This window comes from Sciurus carolinensis, chromosome 2 (assembly GCF_902686445.1).
Source record: "Sciurus carolinensis chromosome 2, mSciCar1.2, whole genome shotgun sequence".
Taxonomy (NCBI): domain Eukaryota; kingdom Metazoa; phylum Chordata; class Mammalia; order Rodentia; family Sciuridae; genus Sciurus; species Sciurus carolinensis.
In genome coordinates, this window is record NC_062214.1 from 123,698,330 (window position 1) to 123,716,677 (window position 18,348).

General features: G+C 51.8%; 1 protein-coding gene across 6 annotated transcripts in view; it reads left to right on the forward strand.

The window, feature by feature from the left end:
- Arhgef40 (Rho guanine nucleotide exchange factor 40) overlaps window positions 1-18,348 on the forward strand; it is a 19,914-nt gene continuing 1,566 nt past the window's right edge. Inside the window, exons 1-23 of one of the 6 annotated variants that reach the window (XM_047536708.1) lie at window positions 3-549; window positions 3,073-3,270; window positions 3,928-5,173; window positions 5,292-5,459; window positions 5,603-5,723; window positions 6,297-6,393; window positions 6,503-6,583; window positions 6,706-6,822; window positions 8,463-8,558; window positions 8,655-8,770; window positions 9,164-9,290; window positions 11,002-11,124; window positions 11,213-11,356; window positions 11,817-12,427; window positions 12,561-12,795; window positions 13,150-13,236; window positions 13,820-14,035; window positions 14,670-14,840; window positions 15,583-15,760; window positions 16,784-16,888; window positions 17,111-17,254; window positions 17,760-17,890; window positions 18,186-18,247. In XM_047536708.1, coding sequence (XP_047392664.1) covers window positions 547-549; window positions 3,073-3,270; window positions 3,928-5,173; window positions 5,292-5,459; window positions 5,603-5,723; window positions 6,297-6,393; window positions 6,503-6,583; window positions 6,706-6,822; window positions 8,463-8,558; window positions 8,655-8,770; window positions 9,164-9,290; window positions 11,002-11,124; window positions 11,213-11,356; window positions 11,817-12,427; window positions 12,561-12,795; window positions 13,150-13,236; window positions 13,820-14,035; window positions 14,670-14,840; window positions 15,583-15,760; window positions 16,784-16,888; window positions 17,111-17,254; window positions 17,760-17,890; window positions 18,186-18,242 — 4,572 coding nt within the window. In that variant the 5' untranslated portion in view covers window positions 3-546 and the 3' untranslated portion in view covers window positions 18,243-18,247. The other 5 variants (XM_047536716.1, XM_047536732.1, XM_047536698.1 and 2 more) reach the window with 5 other exon arrangements.

Consider the following 18,348-nt stretch of genomic DNA (forward strand, 5'->3'; position numbering starts at 1 on the left):
TAGGCGAGTTAGAGGCGGAGGTTTCTGGCCGCGGACGACCCAGTCCTAGGCAGGGGACCTAAGGGAATTCCCGCGTGCCCTGGAGTTTGGAGTGTCCCAAGCAAGGGCTAAACTGATCCCTCAGTGAGCAAGGCGATGGCGGGAATTTATAGGGGCGTCCTCGGCTGGGCAGGCCTTCGAGGGTCAGGGTCCGGGCTACCCACTGGAGGGCGCGGCGGAGAAGACAGAGGGTTTCGGTGAGCCCGGCGGATTGGCTGGAGACGTCGGGGGAGCAGGAGCCCAGAAGCTTGGCTAGGGAGTCTCTGCAAGGGGTCCCGCGCCGAGGCGGGGGCGGGCGCTGAAGGGCGGGGCGGGGCGGGGCGGCCGTCTCGGCCCTCCCTGGCTGGGCCCCGCGGCCTGGGAGCCGGAGCGGGCCGAGCCGCCACAGCGGCCGGAGCTGTCCCCCAGCCAGACCCGGCGAGACGCGAGAGGCGGGAGGGAGGCGGTGGCGCGCCCAGCCCCGCCCGCCCGACCCACCTAGCGTCGGACGCGGCCCGGCGCCGAGCCATGGTGAGTCCCGTGCCGCAGCCCCTGTGTCCCCTCGGCCTTCCCGCAGTCCGCTCTGGGCCCCCGAGCCCCAGCCCTGAGCCTCCTGTGTCTGCCTTACGCTGTTCAGCGCTCCTGGGACTTTTCTTCCTCCCATCCCCCTGCCTGCCCACTGTCTAGCTCTGTCCCCACTGGTGTTGCCCTTACCCTTTCTTCCACTCTCCTCGCCCCCTCCCCCAACGTCCCCCTGGTCTCTCCCCTAATCCACACACCTCCCCCCCTCCTCTGTCCAGACCTGTGCCTGCCTTTGCAGGATCTTCCCTCCCCCTCCCGACCCCAGTTTCTAACCCGCGGGAGACCCCTGCGGGTTGGTCCTGCAGCAGCTCCGCAAGGGGCACTGCCTCGGGTCATGAGAACTGACCTGCCTGGAACCACCATTTTCCATCCCAGTCCCCAACCCGGTGAGGCGGGCCCACCCATCCGGCCCTGGGGGACCAGCCGCAGCTGTGGCTGGGCCGGGGCCAGGGCACGGCCAAAGAGGGAAATTCCCGCGGAGAAAAAGGGGCTGCTTTAGGGTAGTGGACGGGGCGCGAGGGGAAGAGGGGGGGTCACAGTACCAGGGGGCGTGACGCTGACAGAGCCGATCAAAGATCGAGGGGGAAAGTGCCCCAGAGCTCACGCTTGCAGGGAAGAGAAGCGCTCAGAGCACTCTCTGCAGAGCGGCGGGAGAAGGGGCGGGAGTTCCCCGCCGGAGGCAGAGGAACTCGGAGCAGCACTTCAGAGCATTGGAAGCCCACATCAACAGGAGTGAACACTGTTCTGGGAACTTTCGGTCCAGAAGTATTCCTAAAGAACCATTGCAAGAATGGGCACTGCCAGGGAGAGCGCTCACTGCAAGGGGGAGGGGGCAGCCAAGGGGGCTCTCACTGCGGTGTGAAGGAGGGAGAGAGGCCCTGCCAGGGGGCGCTCACTGCAGGGAGTGGAGGAGGGGTAGGAGCACTAACGGGGCCACTCCTCTACTGAGGGAAGGGCACCCCCTGGTAAGGAGATTGGAGCTAGAAGAAAGAGGAACTGGGCCAGGGAGAGCTGACTCAGTCTCTCTGGTCTCTTCTGTCCCGGACGGTAGGAGTCCGGGTCTCTGGGCTCCCGCCCGCCACCTCCCGCCCCAGACCCCTCCTTCCCTCCTGCCGCTGCCGTTTCCTGTGGCTGAGACTCTCGCTCAGCCATGAGCTCACCGCCCCTAATGGGTTGCAGCTGCCTCGCTATTCCAGCTCTATCTCCCCCTCCCGGCCTTGGAGTCGACGGCCCACTCTGCCTCACCCCTGCCCATCACCACCTTATCCCCACCCACGCGCACAGCGCCGGCGGAGTCGGGGGAACACTTGGGGGTCTGTCTGCTCGCCCACACATCTCGGGGCCGGATCTGTGAGCTGACGCAAGGAATGTCAGTCTCTGGAGTAGTTGCCTAGCTTCTCAGACGGTTGGAACTAGCAAGCTACTCTGACCAGAGGGACTCAGTAAAACAGTAGTTTTGTCTTGGGGCAAAAGCAGGACTTGGGGGCTGAGAGCGGGCAGAGAGCTAGGTAAATATTGCCTGGAGCATCCCTTTCCCCATTTACAGCAAAAGAATCTGATAAAAGGAACTTCAAAGGCTATCTTGAAAGAGAAATAAGCTTGCAAAGGAATAGCCCAAGGGGCTGTTGTTTAGGGTGTGGGATGGAGAAAGATGTCCCGTGCCTTGATTCACTTAGGGAAGAGAGTCTGGATGAAGCAGGGCTGAGTGTTTTGAGATGGTGGCTACAGGTCCAGGTTGGCAGAGGTTCCCCCTAGAATCAGAAAATATTTCAACTGGAATGCATACCATCAAGGCCTCCTCCTTTCTCCACATGTTCCTTTTGTGCCTTTTTCCCTCTTTCAAGTGCCCACCCCATTCTTTTGTAACCCAGTCCCACATGCTCTTGGAATGGATGATTGCTTTAGAGTTACTCTGGAAGAGAGGGGTATTATAAGGTAGCTCTACAACCTCTTTCTTCCCACCCTTGACCTTCTCTAGGATGGAACTGTTTGTGGGTAGTGGTGCCTTCACTAAAGATGGAGGTCTAAGGATGTTGGGCTCTGAGAGAAATGATTTTCAGGATGGTTGTATGGCAGCGCCCTGCCCCATCCTGTGGTGTTCTTGACCATTAGCTTAGTCCCCTGACAGCCCAGTAGCCTCTCTGTCTCCTGAAGAGAGCCTATGCAGTCACCCCCAATTTATTTATAAGCACCAGGACAACCCTTGTCAGCATTCACAATAAATTCTTCCTGGACCTCCAAAACCTAGGTCTCAGAGCTTAAGTATAGAGCCCTGCTAAGCCTGTGTGCTCTAACTGGCTCAGCCCCATTTCCATCGTGGGCTTATTCAGATAGCATTTCCTGAGCATCACTTGGGCACGCATTGTATGTTGGGGCCCTGGGGGACACAGCTGCCCACAGTCCAGTGCAGACCCCAAAGAGTCAGCCTTGGGTGATCACTAGAAGTCTATAGCCTGGTCTTGTCTCTCCCAGGAGCCTGAGCCAGTGGAGGATTGTGTGCAGAGCACACTTGCTGCCTTGTATCCACCTTTCGAAGCCACAGCCCCCACCTTGTTGGGCCAGGTGTTCCAGGTGGTAGAGAGAACTTATCGGGAGGATGCACTGAGATACACACTCGACTTCCTGGTACCAGCCAAACACCTGCTTGCCAAGGTCCAGCAGGAAGCCTGTGTAAGTAGCTGTGCATTCCTTTTCTGACTCCCTGAAGATCCACTGCCTCACCCAAGGCTTACCAGACTCCTTTCAACCCCACCCAGGCACATAGCCTCCCCTAATACTTATCCCCACAGAGACGCTCAACTTCATTTGCTGACTTTCCACAGACTTTAACCCTTAAAGGTAGTGACCACTTAGATACTAACATGTGTACGTGCGCATTCATTTTCCCCAAATATCAATCCCTAAGAAATTTTGACTCCCAAAGAAACTGGCCCTCTAGACTCAATTCCGGACATATCCCCCTCCTGTGAGTTTCTCAAGATACTAAACTCCTCCAGATATGACTCAGCAATACTTCACTTTTACAGATGTAGAGACCCAAGAGTCTTTGATTCCTCTAAGACAATGGCATCTGCTGACCATATCTTTTAATGATTCAGTTCTTTCTCTCCCACACATGGAACTAACATCCTAGAGAAACTTCTTACCATCAGAAGATATCCCTTCCTTGACCATGTGAACACTCCAAAATCTCCCTTCCTGTTCCCCAGGGATTATAGCCCACCATGATAAGGCCATTTCTGCCCAGTGTGAACCCACTCTCGTTGCCTCCTCCTGCTGGTTTCTTCAGCAGAGATCTGAGTACAGCCTTCCAACCTCTCTCCCCAGGCCCAGTATAGCGGATTCCTCTTCTTCCATGAGGGCTGGCCCCTCTGCCTGCATGAGCAGGTGGTGGTACAGCTAGCAGCTCTGCCTTGGCAGCTGCTGCGCCCAGGAGACTTCTACCTGCAAGTGGTACCCTCTACAGCCCAAGCACCCCGTCTGGCACTCAAGTGTCTGGCCCCAGGGGGTGGGCGGGTGCAGGAGCTGCCTGTGCCCAATGAGGCCTGTACCTACCTGTTCACACCTGAGTGGCTGCAAGGCATCAACAAGGACCGACCAACAGGTCGCCTCAGCACCTGCCTACTGTCTGCACCCTCTGGGATTCAGCGACTGCCCTGGGCAGAGCTCATCTGCCCACGATTTGTACACAAAGGGGGCCTCATGGTTGGACATCGGCCAAGCACACTACCCCCAGAACTGCCACCTGGACCCCCAGGGCTTCCTAGCCCTCCACTCCCTGAGGAGGTGCTAGGCACCCGAAGTCCTGGGGATGGGCATAATGCGCCTGCCGAAGGACCAGAGGGTGAGTACGTAGAGCTATTGGAAGTGACATTGCCTGCAAGAGGGAGCCCCACAGATGTTGAGGGCCTTTCTAGCCTCTCCAGAACCCGGACAGTACCCACCCGCAAGAGTGCTGGAGGGAAGGGCCGGCACCGGAGACACCGTGCATGGATGCACCAGAAGGGCCTGGGAACTCGGGACCAGGATGGGGCACGCCCACCTGGTGAGGGGAGCAGCACCAGAGCTTCTCCTGGGTCCCCCCCAGGAGCTGAAGCTCTCCCAGAGGCAGCAGTCCTGGAGGTGTCTGAGCCTCCAACAGAGGCCCTGGGGGAAGCCTCTGAATCGTGCCCACTGCGGCCAGAGGAATCTGGAGGAGGAGCAGGTCAGGGAACTGAAGGACCAGTTGGTACACCTCGGAGAACAGGCAAAGGAAACAGGAGAAAGAAACGAGCTGCAGGCAGAGTGGCTCTTAACCGAGGAGGGGATAGTGCCCCACTCAGCCCTGGGGACAAGGAAGAGACCAACCACCAGGAAGCCCTTATCAATCTGCTTCGACCAAATGAACAAGAGCTTCCAGAATCCAGCCTAGTTAAGGAGGAAAATGAAGGCTCTGAAAAGCCAGAATGTGAGCCAAAAGAGGAGTTCACACCAGCAGATGAAAAAGAGCCTCCACCTTCAGAAGTCTGTGGGCCTATAGAAGGAGGACCCAGAGAGAAAGCGCAAGAGGGGTCAAACCTGGTGTGTATGGCAGGTAAGATGACTGAGGGCCAAGCTAGGGGGTGGGCTGGAGGAGGAGCAGGGTTAGGCTGGGGCCAGAACAGCCATACCAAGCCTCACTTTAGGCCACAGCTCTGCCTGTGTCTGCACAGGATCCACAGGCCCAGAGGGGCTCCTGTCTGACCCTCTAACACAACCCCTGGAGACAGTGCAGGAAGTAAAAGGGGATAGCAACCCAGAAGAGGCCCCGCCAGTCTCCATCGCTGATGACCCTGATGTAGCTTGGGACTTGATGGCATCTGGATTCCTCATCCTGACTGGTCAGTGGACATCATTGGGTAAAGGAAAAGGAACTTGAGAAAAGAGAAGCAGTTGAAGTGGGCTTGTGGGGGAGGCAGGGTGGAAGGGAGGTAGCCAAGGACTGCTCCCAGCCAGGACAGCCTGGCTATTTTTGTGTCTTCAGGAGGGGTGGACCAGAGTGGGCGAGCTCTCCTGACCATTACCCCACCATGCCTTCCTGAGGAGCCCCCACCCTCCAGAGACACGCTGAGCACTGCTCTTCATTACCTCCACTCACTGCTCAGGTAACCTCGGTGAGCATGGGGACCCTGTACAGTCACCTCCTGACCTCCTTCTCAGGACACTGACCTGACTTCTAGCACACCTGCTTCTTCAACTCTCAGCTTTTCAAGTCTTTGACCTCTGACCTTACTGACTCCTGACTTCCAAGACAATATCTTCATTGATCCTCAGAATCAATACTTTGATCTACCTAGGTTACCGAGACCTCGGTTTACTCTTTCAACAAATATTTATTGAGCACCAAATACCTCTTAGGCACCATGCTACAGGCTGGTATTGAATTCATACCTTTCCAGAACATAGAATGCTTATTTCCAGAACTTAATCCCTTGGCCCAGTAAACTCCTGATTGCTGGTCATCACCTCCTGGACACACATCCCAGACTTTAGCCCTTGGCTCATTGTGTTTCCCAAATGTACCAGGAAATGCCTGTCAACCACAAGGCCAGGAACTGACTTCTCCTGAAGACTGCTAATACTAAATCAGACCCTATGCCTCTGCCCTGCTCTATCTGCTATTTCCCCAACATGGGCACACACACACTGCAGCCTCCTCGGCTCTTCTGCCTCCATAGGCCTGATCTTCAGTCATTGGGGCTATCGGTCCTGCTTGATCTTCGCAAGGCACCCCCGCTGCCTCCAGCACTCATTCCTGCCCTGAGTCAACTTCAGGTAACCAACCCCTCTAGATAAGCACTTCCTCTAGATCCTCCCTGTTCCCTAGTGATCATTCCAAGCCACCCAGTTGCCCATAGTTTATAGTTATTATTCTTGTTCTCAGGACTCAGGAGATCCTCCCCTCATTCAGCGACTACTGATTATCACCCAGAATGACCCTCCAGCTGAATTCTGTGGATTTCAGGTTTGATCCCCTCACTCCCACCTAGTACCCCATCAGAGAGGAGACAGGCTATCAGGAGCCCTAGGCTGATCTCTGAATCCCTGGGTGCCTGGTCAGAAACCCCTGCCTATACATGTCTACAGGGTGCTGAGTTGCTGTCTGAGAATGATCTGAAAAGAGTGGCCAAACCAGAGGAGCTACAGTGGGACTTAGGAGGTCACAGAGACCCCTCTCCCAGCCACTGGGTAGAGGTACATCAGGTAAGCTTCCAATTCACCACCTAGGACCGTGGAACCCAAGAATGACCCAGCTGAGGACATTCTAGGAGAGAAGGCAGATCCAGGACGCAACCCTGGGGGTGGGAAAAAGTGGTTTACATTCCCTTCAATTCAGCAAGTATTTATGGTTCACAAACCATGGGCTAAATTAAGAGTGATGGGCTACTGGGAAGAGAATGTTAAATTTTTTTCCTTTGGTACCCGAGATTGAACCCAGGGGTGCTTAACCACTGAGCCACATCCCTAGCCCTTTTTATATTTTGTTTAGAGACAGGGTCTTATTAAGTTGCTCAGGGCCTCACTAAGTTGCTGAGGCTAGCTATGAACTTGCGATACTCCTGCCTCAGCCTCCCAATCTGCTGGAATTATAGGTGTATGCCACTGCACACGGCTTATTTTTTTTTTAATGATGTAATGTATTTTTTAGACCTTTATTTTATTTTTTTATTTTTTTTTTAATCTGGTGCTGAGGATCGAACCCCCTCAACACATGCTAGGCAAGCTCTCTACCACTGAGCTACAACTGCAGCCCCCTGGCTTAAATTCTTAATATCACATTAAATAACATGACTTTTGGTGGGAGATTAAGTCATAAAATAACTAGAGAAGAATGCTAGATAGGGCTGGGGATATAGCTCAGTTGGTAGAGTGCTTACCTCACAAGCATAAGGCCTTGGGTTCAAACCCCAGCACCACAAAAAAAAAAAAAAAAAAAAAAAATTTTGCTAGATTAGTGTCACTCAGTTTCTGGAAAGCACTGAGTCAAAAGGTTTGTTTTTGTTCCTTGACAGCTTACCTTATTTCACTTCCAGAGATGGTGTCTTTTCTCTACCTGCTCCCTGCACCAATATTCAGGCCCTCAGGATTCTCACCTCAAAGTACAGCAATTGTAATATGATCTCTAAAGGTCCTTCCAGCAATTATCTTCCAGGATTCTGTGAATCTAGGTGCTGGGAGTGTTCAAGAAGAGAGGAATAAACATTATCTGAATGTGAATGGGAGGTGAAACATGGTCTATAAGGGGGAAGTAGAACCAGGTGCAGTGGCACATGCCTATAATCCCAGCAGCTCAGGAGGCTGAGGCAGGAGGATTACAAGTTCAAGGCCAGCCTTGGCAACTTGGCAAGACCCTGTCTCAAAATAAAAAATAAAAAGGGCTGGGGGTGTTGCTCAGTGGTAGAGAACCCTGGGTTTCAATCCCCATTACCCACCCTACACCCATACACACACACACACACACACACACACACACACACCCTAGACTGTTCTTACTCAACCTGGGAAATGAATCTAAAGAGGGAGAAAGGAGGGTTATGCACAGTGAAGACCCAGTGCAGAGGAAAAGGAAACTCAGGTTTACTAAGCTATAAAGTGCCAGGCCCTTGGCAGGTGCTGGGCTGGTATTAGCCCTTTAAAACTCATAAAATTCTTCTTATCCCAATTTTACAGCTGAGGAAAATAAGGTTCAGGGTTTCTGGACCTGCCCAATGTTACCCAATTTGTAAGCAGCACAGACAAAAACAGAGTCCAACATTACCTCCATTAAAGTCTCTGGGGCTGCCTCAGTCCACCCTAGGGCTTAGGTACCTCATCTCAACTCTCTCCCTGCTTATGGGTTTCAGGAAGTGGCGAGGCTGTGCAGCCTGTGTCGGGGTGTGTTGAGCTCTGTAAGGCAGGCCATTGAGGAACTGGAAGGAGCAGTGGAACCAAAGGGAGAGGTATGAAAGGAGAAGGACAATTGGGGGTGGGAAAGCGATGGGACTGAAGTAGGCACTCTAGTGGGACTCCAGCTGCCAATTGCTCCCTTTCCCCAGGAGACAGTGGGAATGCCTGAGCCCCTGCAAAAAGTGTTGGCAGATCCCCGGCTGACTGCACTGCAGAGGGACGGAGGAGCCATCCTGATGAGGCTACGTTCCACCCACAGCAGCAAGTATGAGATGGGTGTGCAGACGCAGGTGGAAGTGGGAAGGAGAAACACAGCAGAGATCTGCCAGCAAACCTTAGCTACAAGATAGTTCTTATTGCACATGTATCTGGGCAAGATATCAGGTTTTTACACTTAATATCTCATAACCTTCACAACATCACTGTGTGCTAGTTACAATTACAAACAAGGACTTGGAGGATCAGACATGTTAAATATGTTGGCCAGGCTAATTCAGTGAAAGGCAGAGTTAGGATTCAAATCCAGGCAGTCTGAGTCTGGCCCATGCGCTGATCCACAGTGCTATTTCACCTCTCATGTTTGTGTCCCTGGAGATGCAAAGATAGAATCAAGGGGTTTGACAAAGGCAGAGGTTTATTCTGCCACAACCTTCCCTAGGTTGGAGGGCTCAGGCCCAGCTACACTATATCAGGAGGTGGATGAGGCCATTCATCAGCTTGTGCGCCTCTCCAATCTGCACGTGCAGCAGCAGGAGCAGCGGCAACGCCTGCAGCAACTCCAGCAGGTGAGCTAGAACCCTACGCTGTTCTTACTCAACCTGACAGCCTGGCCTCTGATACCCACTTCTCTGGATGGTTACCTTTCATGGTGTTCTTTTTGCCTGGGTGTACTAAATGCCCTGCCCTTTCACCTCACCTGCCCTGGAGGTTGGTCATAGTAAGTATGAGGTTCAATAACAGGATGGAAGCATCTCAGCACCAACAAAGAGAAGCCAGATCTCCTCTCTGTTTGATCAGGGTCCTTAGAGATTGCTGGAGATACTCAAAGCCCTAGGGAATTCTGGAAAAAACTGATTGACTCTGGAGTGCCTACCTCTTTGGCATAAAAATAATCTCTTGATAACCAGCTCTTTAGTTACACAGCCACAAATGCTGCCTTCACTCTTATGTAGTGTCATCCCCAGATCTGAGGATGGAAGTATCCTATCTCCTTCCATCTTGGAAGGAGAAAGCATTAGAGGCCCCCAGGAGGAAGCAAGTTCTCTTTGTGGGGAAGATTCAAGAATAAGACTGGCTTCTCTGAACCTTGACTCTTTTTTCCTGCGGTTAAGAGCCCCACAAGGATTTACTCTCCATCACTTGGGGTTGAGGGGGCTTTGATATCTGGTTGTTCCTCTTTAGTCCCAAGCACATTTCATGAACCTGCCTGTAAACATCAGGGGAAGGCTCATCTCAGGGTCAGTGCTAAGAAGGGGCCAGAGCTTTTTGTTTCCTGGGATTGCTGCATATTAATTTCTGCTATTCCAATATCCAAGAGATCATCTCTTACTGCTTGCTGTCTGCCTGAAGAGCTGTCTCCCCACCTCCACTCCTGAATTTTTATTTTTATTTTTTTTTAGTTTTAGACGGACACAACACCTTTATTTTATTTTATTTATTTTTATATGGTACTGAGGATTGAACGCAGCCTCACACATGCTAGGCGAGCATTCTACCACAACATCAACCCTCCACTCCTGATTTTAAAGCCTATTTAAAAACAGGATTTAGAGGTTAAAATGCTCTGATTGAGTTCTAGCTCTGCTGTGTATAAGGTGTTGGACAAGTCATGAAGTTTCTCTGAGATCCTAAGCCCGCCTCTGTCAAATGGAGATAGTGATAATTAACACACAAGGTGGTTAGAATTTAGCAAAGGACTCTATAACAGTGGTTATTGTTGGCATTGGCTATTGGGAACATTCTCAGACTTCTCAGCCTCAGGCTGCCCTACCCAGCTTCAGCCTTTCTTCAGAGGAAAAAAAAAAAAAAAAATTGGCATTCTTTTTAGTCAAACATCTCAGAACTATAGCTCCATAATAAGCAACTAAATCTGGATATATGCATTCACACAAATGCATCCACCTTCTCCAGGCATGGTACCAGGACCCCCACCCATCAGTTGCGAAGCATAGCACCTGACATTTCTCCTGACTGACCCTCAGTTACCCAAATAACTCTCATCCTGCCTTTGGTTCAGCCAAGTTCTATTTCATTCTCGAGGCCTAACCCTGTAACTCTAACCCCCTCCCTCAATGCTTTCTGCCAGTTCAGCCTCATCTGGCAATTTACTAAAGGTTCCTTAGTTTTTCACCTGATCCTTGTGGAAACTACAATTACAGATGAGATGAAATGGGTTGCCCAAGGTTCTACAGATCAGGAAACTAGAGCTGTATCTGAATCTTTCCTTACCTTTCTCCTCCCTCATGGCCCCCTGCTGTCCCACTCCATCTACCCCAGGTGTTGCAGTGGCTCTCAGGCCCAGGTGAGGAGCAGCTGACCAGCTTCACTGTGCCAGGGGACTCCTTAGCTGCTCTGCAGGAGATAGAATTGCAATTCCGAGCCTTCAGCAGTGAGGTTCAGGTGAGAAGGGAGAAGAAATATACAGGGAGGTAGAAGGTTGACTAACTGGGAGTAAGGACCAGGTCTGAGGGTGGCCTTCCTTCTCCAGGAGCGCCTAGCCCAGGCACGGGAGGCCCTTGCTCTGGAGGAGGACATGACCTCTCAGAAGGTTCTGGATATCTTTGAGCAGCGGTTGGAGCAGGTTGAGAGCAGTCTCCATCGGGCCTTGCGGCTGCAGCGCTTCTTCCAACAGGTGCGCAGAGCCCCTTCCTTCTGTGCCCACCATTTCCTCTCTTTGGCCTGAGGAGGCTGATTAGACAGTTGTTAAGCACAGGGACTCAGGAGCGCATCCTTGGCTTTGACTCTTAGCTTGGCCACCTACTTTAATGATTTGAAACAAGGTACTAAACCTGAATGTGCCTCAGTAGGTAGGCATCTGCCTCCCAGGGCTGCATATATATAGAATATATAGACAGTATATAGAAGCACTTAGTACCAAGCCTGTCACTTACAAACTGTATAAGTTTTAGCTGTTCTTTTATCTAGGCTCCTCTGTCTCCAAGTGACATGGTCAGGCAGTAATGCTAGGACAGAGAAAGGATGGGTGTTGGGGGGGGTGACAGGCATTGGGGAAACCATCAGCAAGAGGGAAAGGGCTATTGCTGCATTTGAAAGTGGCATAGGTCCTCACCCCCATCCTTTTGGCTTTTTAGGCACATGAGTGGGTGGATGAGGGCTCTGCTCGGCTGGCAGGAGCTGGGCCAGGTCGGGAGGCCGTGCTGGCAGCCTTAGCCCTTCGACGGGCCCCAGAGCCCAGTGCTGGCACCTTCCAGGAGATGCGGGCCCTGGCCCTGGACCTGGGCAGCCCAGCAGCCCTGAGAGAATGGGGCCGCTGCCGGGCTCGCTGCCAAGAGCTGGAAAAGAGGATTCAGCAACAGCTGGGAGAGGAGGCCAGTCCTCAGGGCCAGCGGCGACGACGGGCAGACAGTGCCAGCAGTGCCGGGGTCCAGCGAGGCTCCCACAGTCCCTCACCCAGCCTCAGCTCCCTACTACTCCCCAGCAGCCCTGGGCCACGGGCAGCCCCATCCCATTGCTCCCTGGCCCCATGTGGAGAAGACCACGAGGAGGAAGGCCTGGAGGTGGCTCCAGAAGCAGATGGCAGGCCCCCAAGGGCCGTGCTAATCCGAGGCCTGGAGGTCACCAGTACTGAGGTGGTGGACAGGACATGCTCACCGCGGGAACATGTGCTGCTGGGCCGGGCTGGGGGACCAGATGGGCCGTGGGGAGTAGGCACCCCCCGGATGGAGCGTAAGCGAAGCATTAGGTGAGAATCCAGCCCAATTGGTGCCCAAAAGGCAAAACCAACTGCCCAACAGGGAAAAAAATGACATTGTTTGGGATAATAGCTCCCTTTCATGCCCAGGTGACAATTCCTCTGCCACTCCTTGTCCCTACAGTGCCCAGCAGCGTCTGGTGTCTGAACTGATTGCCTGTGAACAGGAATATGTGACTACCCTCAGTGAACCAGTACCACCCCCTGGACCTGAGTTGACCCCTGAACTTCGGGGCACCTGGGCGGCCACGCTGAGTGCCCGGGAGAGACTTCGAAGCTTCCACAGGACACACTTTCTACGTGAGCTTCAGGGCTGTGCTGCCCACCCTCTGCGCATTGGGGCCTGCTTCCTTCGCCATGTAAGTGACTCTCTAAAACGTCTTTCAGGTCCTCTCCCTTCCCATATTCTAGCCCCATTCACCTATTCCTCCTCCATATCCACTACCCACTGCCCGCTGCCTCTCCCAGTATCTAGGACTCTGGAGCCAAGCCCCATTTTCTTGACCCCTCTGGCTCTGCTCAGCCTCTCTGTCCCTGTCCTCCAGTGCTACCTGGACTTCACTCTCTCCATAGGGAGCCTCTCACCTCCTGGCATGATGAGGGCTCCCTGGCAACCTGTCCCTCCTTTGCACTGCAATGAGGATGAAGGGGAAGGAAAAGTTTGTCTGCAGGGGCCTCACCAAGGAGGCCTTACCTCTTCCTTACTTGTGCAGGGGGACCAGTTCAGCCTCTACGCTCAGTATGTGAAGCACCGACACAAACTGGAGAATGGTCTGGCTGCACTCAACCCCCCAGCCAAGGTAAACTCTTCTCCTGCCCTTTGAGAAGAATGGCTGAGAAGACCTAAAAACCTCCCCACCTCAACATCCCTCAGGGATATAAAACTTTCTTAAACGTGCCCAGGAACATCTTCTACCAGTTAACATCCCAGAGTTGCTGAGGGAGGGACAAGCACTGGACTGGGAGGCTGGTGAGGCTGGTTGTTTATCCAGTTCCCCCACCTGAGGAACTTGGGTAAGACTCTCGATTCCTCAGGACCTCCATTTTAACATCTGGTAAACGAAGGCAATATTCACTCCATCTAACTCAGAGAGCCTGAGGATCAAAACACTTCACATCAAAAGATGTGAAAGTGATTTCAAAAGTTAAACACCAGAGACTCTAAAGGGGTTATTCCCCAGGTTTCTTTTCCAACTCCCTTCAGGATGTGGAGTATGGTTGCATCTCCTTCAGGCCCCCTGCCTGCATTCTTTCTGGAGGAAAGGGTTTTGCCTTACCTTTAGGGGTATCTGGGCTTCATCTCTACCCCAAAGTACCTTCCTCCAGCGTTTGGCCCCCACAGGCACCAGCCCCTCCCCTCATCCTGTCTGTCTCCTCACCCAGGGCTCCATGGAGGGTGGCCCTTACCTGCCCCGGGCCCTGCAGCAGCCCTTGGAGCAACTGGCTCGGTATGGGTGGCTCCTGGAGGAGCTTCTGAGGGAAGCTGGGTCTGAGCTGAGTTCTGAGCGCCAGGCCCTTGGAGCTGCTGTGCAGCTGCTCAAAGAACAAGAAACGCGTGGCAGAGACCTGCTGGCTGTGGAAGCAGTGCGAGGCTGTGAGGTAAGGCCCTGGCTGTAGTCCCTCTGCTCAAACTGCCTAGCCCTGCAGCCTCAGACAGCTCAGGCTGATGACAAGAAAACCAGAGTCAAGGCCAGAGGACTCTAAGCTCTAATTTTTAATCAGCCAGGTGGACTTGTCACTGAAGTTAACTCGGTTTTCTCGTCTCTAAATAAAGAAGCTGTGTCCTGCCCAACATCCCATACCTACATCTGCCTTGTGTTCTCCTATCCCTTTCCTAATCTTATCTTTCCCTTTTGCTCTCAACATCCAACACATTCTTTATTCTCCTCTACCATGTCTTTTTCCTGCCCTGAGATTCTAGAACAGGCTAACATCTCCCTTGCTCTGAGATAAACCTATTTTAGTTCTTTGTTGGTTCTCTTCCTCAGTCCCCAAAATGCAAAGGCTTTCCCAGGGAAGACTGCAAGCCCTACTGTGCAGTGCACCTTCCCATCATGAGAGCAGGACTGTGCTGCTAGACAAGCTGTACTGTACACGGTGACCAGTGAATGGATTCTAGGCTGAGGGCTTCCCTAATTTCCTGACCGGTCTGCTCTATAAATCTATTTTTACTCCCTGTAAAGTGCACACAAAGGGCTCCAGAGCAAACCACCTTTCCTTTTCCTCCCCCCAGATAGATCTGAAGGAGCAGGGACAACTCTTGCATCGAGATCCCTTCACCGTCATCTGTGGCCGGAAGAAGTGTCTTCGCCATGTCTTTCTTTTTGAGCACCTCCTTCTGTTCAGCAAGCTCAAGGGCTCTGAAGGGGGTTCTGAGACTTTTGTTTACAAGCAGGCTTTTAAGGTACATTGCCTGGAGCTGGAGTGCGTGAAGGGGACAAGAAGTTATGCCCTACTTGAGAACTCAATGTTCTAGAAGTTCAGCCCCAACCCAGGTTCTGAATAGGCTTTGACCTATAATCAGTCATCATTAAGGTATAAGGGGATGATAGAAGTCCCTGCCATTGGTCTATCCCATGGGGTTTTCACTGTAGTCCATGCAGATTTATGAAGCATTCCAAGTCAGCCTTGGAAGAGGATCTTTCCCATTAAGGATACATATGCCTTTTGAGTTAGACACTATGTATAACTTAATTTGACCAAGCTAAAGAACCCATGAAGAGGGAGGCCTTGCTTTAGGGAACCAGCCAGATCAATGTCCATAGCATCCTATGGTCCTGGATCAGGCAGTGTGGAATGATTCTAAAGGTTTCTTAACTCTGTCCCCTACATGAGTTTCAGCTCTTCAGGGGGTAGTACAAAGAAAAAAGGCCTAGATTTGGAATAACAGACATGGGTTCAAGTCCTTATTCTCTAGTAATCTAGATAAATTCTTGGGCAAGTTGCTGCATATCTCTAGGCCTCATTTCCCCTTCTGTAAATTATGGTTGTTATGAAGACTACATGCAGAGCACATGAGCTGGTAAGGGTTAAGCAAATGTTTATTGAACATCTACCAGATGCCAGGCTAAGTGCAGTACTTGCCCATGTGATACCATCCAGCTAGAACTCATGCATCTTCACCCATTCCCCCTACTCTTCCTCAGACTGCTGACATGGGGCTGACAGAAAACATTGGGGACAGTGGACTCTGCTTTGAACTATGGTTTCGGCGGCGGCGTGCACGAGAGGCATACACTCTGCAGGCAACTTCACCAGAGATCAAACTTAAGTGGACAAGTTCTATTGCCCAGCTGCTATGGAGACAGGCAGCCCACAACAAGGGTACTGGGCAGAACTGTGGGAGAGTGTACCTGGAACCAGGGTTATGGCAGGGGGTTTTCTGGAGAATATGGAGATTGCTTGAGAAAATGGTGTAGAATGCAGAAAAAAGCATGACTTAAGATTCAAGATCTGGCTTGAGAGAGAATTGCTGGAATAGAAATTAACCTAAGATATATCAAAAAGAAGGAGAAAGCTAACACATTTCAGGAAAATGAGAGTAAATGGGTAGGCAAAAGAGTTAGAAAAGATTTGAGATTAAGAACCGGTGCCACTTATTTGCCACGTGACCTGGACTAGTTTTTGTTATTTTTTTTTTTTCTTTTAGTTGTTTTTTGATATACATGATGGTAGAATGTATTTTGACATATTATGCATACATGGAGTATAACTTACTCTAATTAGGACCCCATTCTTGTATTGAACATCATGTGGAGTTACACAGGTCATGTATTTATATATGAACATAGAAAAGTTATGTCCAATTCATTCTACCGTTTTTCCTATTCCCATCTTGGTTTTTGTTTTGATTTGATTCTCTGAACCTCATTCTGCTCTACTCATGAAAAATGAAATGGTAATTATCTCCCCCCTCCCCCCCCGCCCGCCTCCGGCTGTATTGGGGATTGAATCCAGAGCCTTGGACATGTTAGGCAAGCACTCTACTACTGAGCTATATCCCTAGGCAATAGGGAGGATTAAGTAAGGTGATATATATGGAAGCATTTTGTAAAAACTGGAAAGATTTAAATTTGTGAGTTTTGCTCTTATTGCCCAAGAGAAAGGGAAGCTAAGGTTATAAAATTGGGCAACCAGGATGCCACATATAGGAGACAACAGACAAATTGGAGGAGAAAACCAACAACTGCCATCACCATTCCTGTAGTGATAGTCAACAGGAAGAGTAAAGAGATACCAGAGGAACAGAGGGAGTAATGAGAGTTGGGAAGGAGCAAAATAAAGGGTGAACCATAATGTGCCACAGCTGGAGCCAAGAAGTTTGCTAACAGGGTCTCTGTTCCCTAGAACTCCGAGTACAGCAGATGGTCTCCATGGGCATTGGAAATAAACCCTTCCTGGACATCAAAGCACTTGGGGAAAGGACACTGAGTGCCCTACTCACTGGAAGAGGTAAGGGCCAAGGTGCTGGGGGTGCCCCCAGAATCATGCCTTGATCAACTCCAAGCACAACGGGGAGGCATGGTGGAAAGTAAGGAAGGATAATGAGTGGGCATCTCTTCCCAAAATCTGTGGGATTGACTGGGAGGCCCTCTGAGACAGTTGTTTTGGGAAGCCAGGAGGGCTTTCCCACACCAGCACCCCACCCCCACCCCAACTCCCCACTCTCTACAGCCGCCCGCACCCGGGCCTCCGTGGCAGTGTCATCCTTTGAGCATGCCGGCCCCTCCCTTCCCGGCCTCTCGCCGGGGGCCTGCTCCCTGCCTGCCCGCGTCGAGGAGGAGGCCTGGGATCTGGACGTCAAGCAAATTTCCCTGGGTGAGGCACCTCTCAAGGGGTGGCTCCCAACAGCTGGGTCATCATGGTGATGTTCAGGCTGCCTGCTGCTGAGCAATTCCTTTTTCTAGCCAAGTAGCCCAGTTGCCATGACAACTATGTACAGCTTCCCCACTGCTAAAAGAGCTTTCCATGTGGTTGCTAGGGTGATGCTTACAGCAGCCTGTTGCTAAGAAGCACTTCCTCTGTACCTCTCTTTCTCTAGCTCTCCTTGGGTTTCTATGGAAACTGCCTCAGCTTCCTGTTGTACCCTCCTGGTTCACCACGGCAATCCTTATAGTTTCCTGTCGCTTCTTCCCTGGTTGCTCTAATGATGCTGCTGACAATTTCCTGCCTCTTGGTAGGGGGGTTCTCTTGCAACTGGATTGCTATGGTGACACAGCTTCCTGTTGCTATGGAGCTTTTTCTTCCCTGACGGAGCAGCTTGGTTGCTTAAGGTAATCTGCAGGAGTTCCATACCCTGCTCTCACCCTAGCTTCCCCTCTAGCCCCAGAAACACTTGACTCTTCTGGAGATGTGTCCCCAGGACCAAGACACAGCCCCAGCCTGCAACCCCCCCACCCTGGGAGCAGCACTCCCACCCTGGCCAGTGGAGGGATCTTAGGGCTATCCCGGCAGGTAAGTACCTGCAGTAAAGCTGGGAATGGGTGATTTCTTTGGTCACTTTTGGGGTGGGCTTTTCTGATCATTCAATCCATTGGGGGAGTGGGAAAACCAATGATCTTTTGTTCCCAACTAAGGATGCAGATTGCAACTAAGGTACAGTCTGCCTTTCTCCTCTCCCCGAGGCCTGGCTAAGAGTTATCAATGCCAGAAGTGTGTGTGTGTGTGTGGGGGGGAATCTTTAATAAGAAGCAGGCTTGAGAGAGAGAGAGAGAGGTACAGACAGGAAATGTCTCCAAATTCATTGCAGTTTCTCTGCCCTCAGAGTCACGCCCGAGCCTTGAGTGACCCCACCACACCTCTGTGACCTAGGTGAGTTCATATCCTTCCTGCCTTCTATCCTTCAAGTGCCCTCCTTCCTAGCCTAAGCTGCTTGATAGGTTCTTCCCTCTCCCAATTCATCCCCCTCTTTT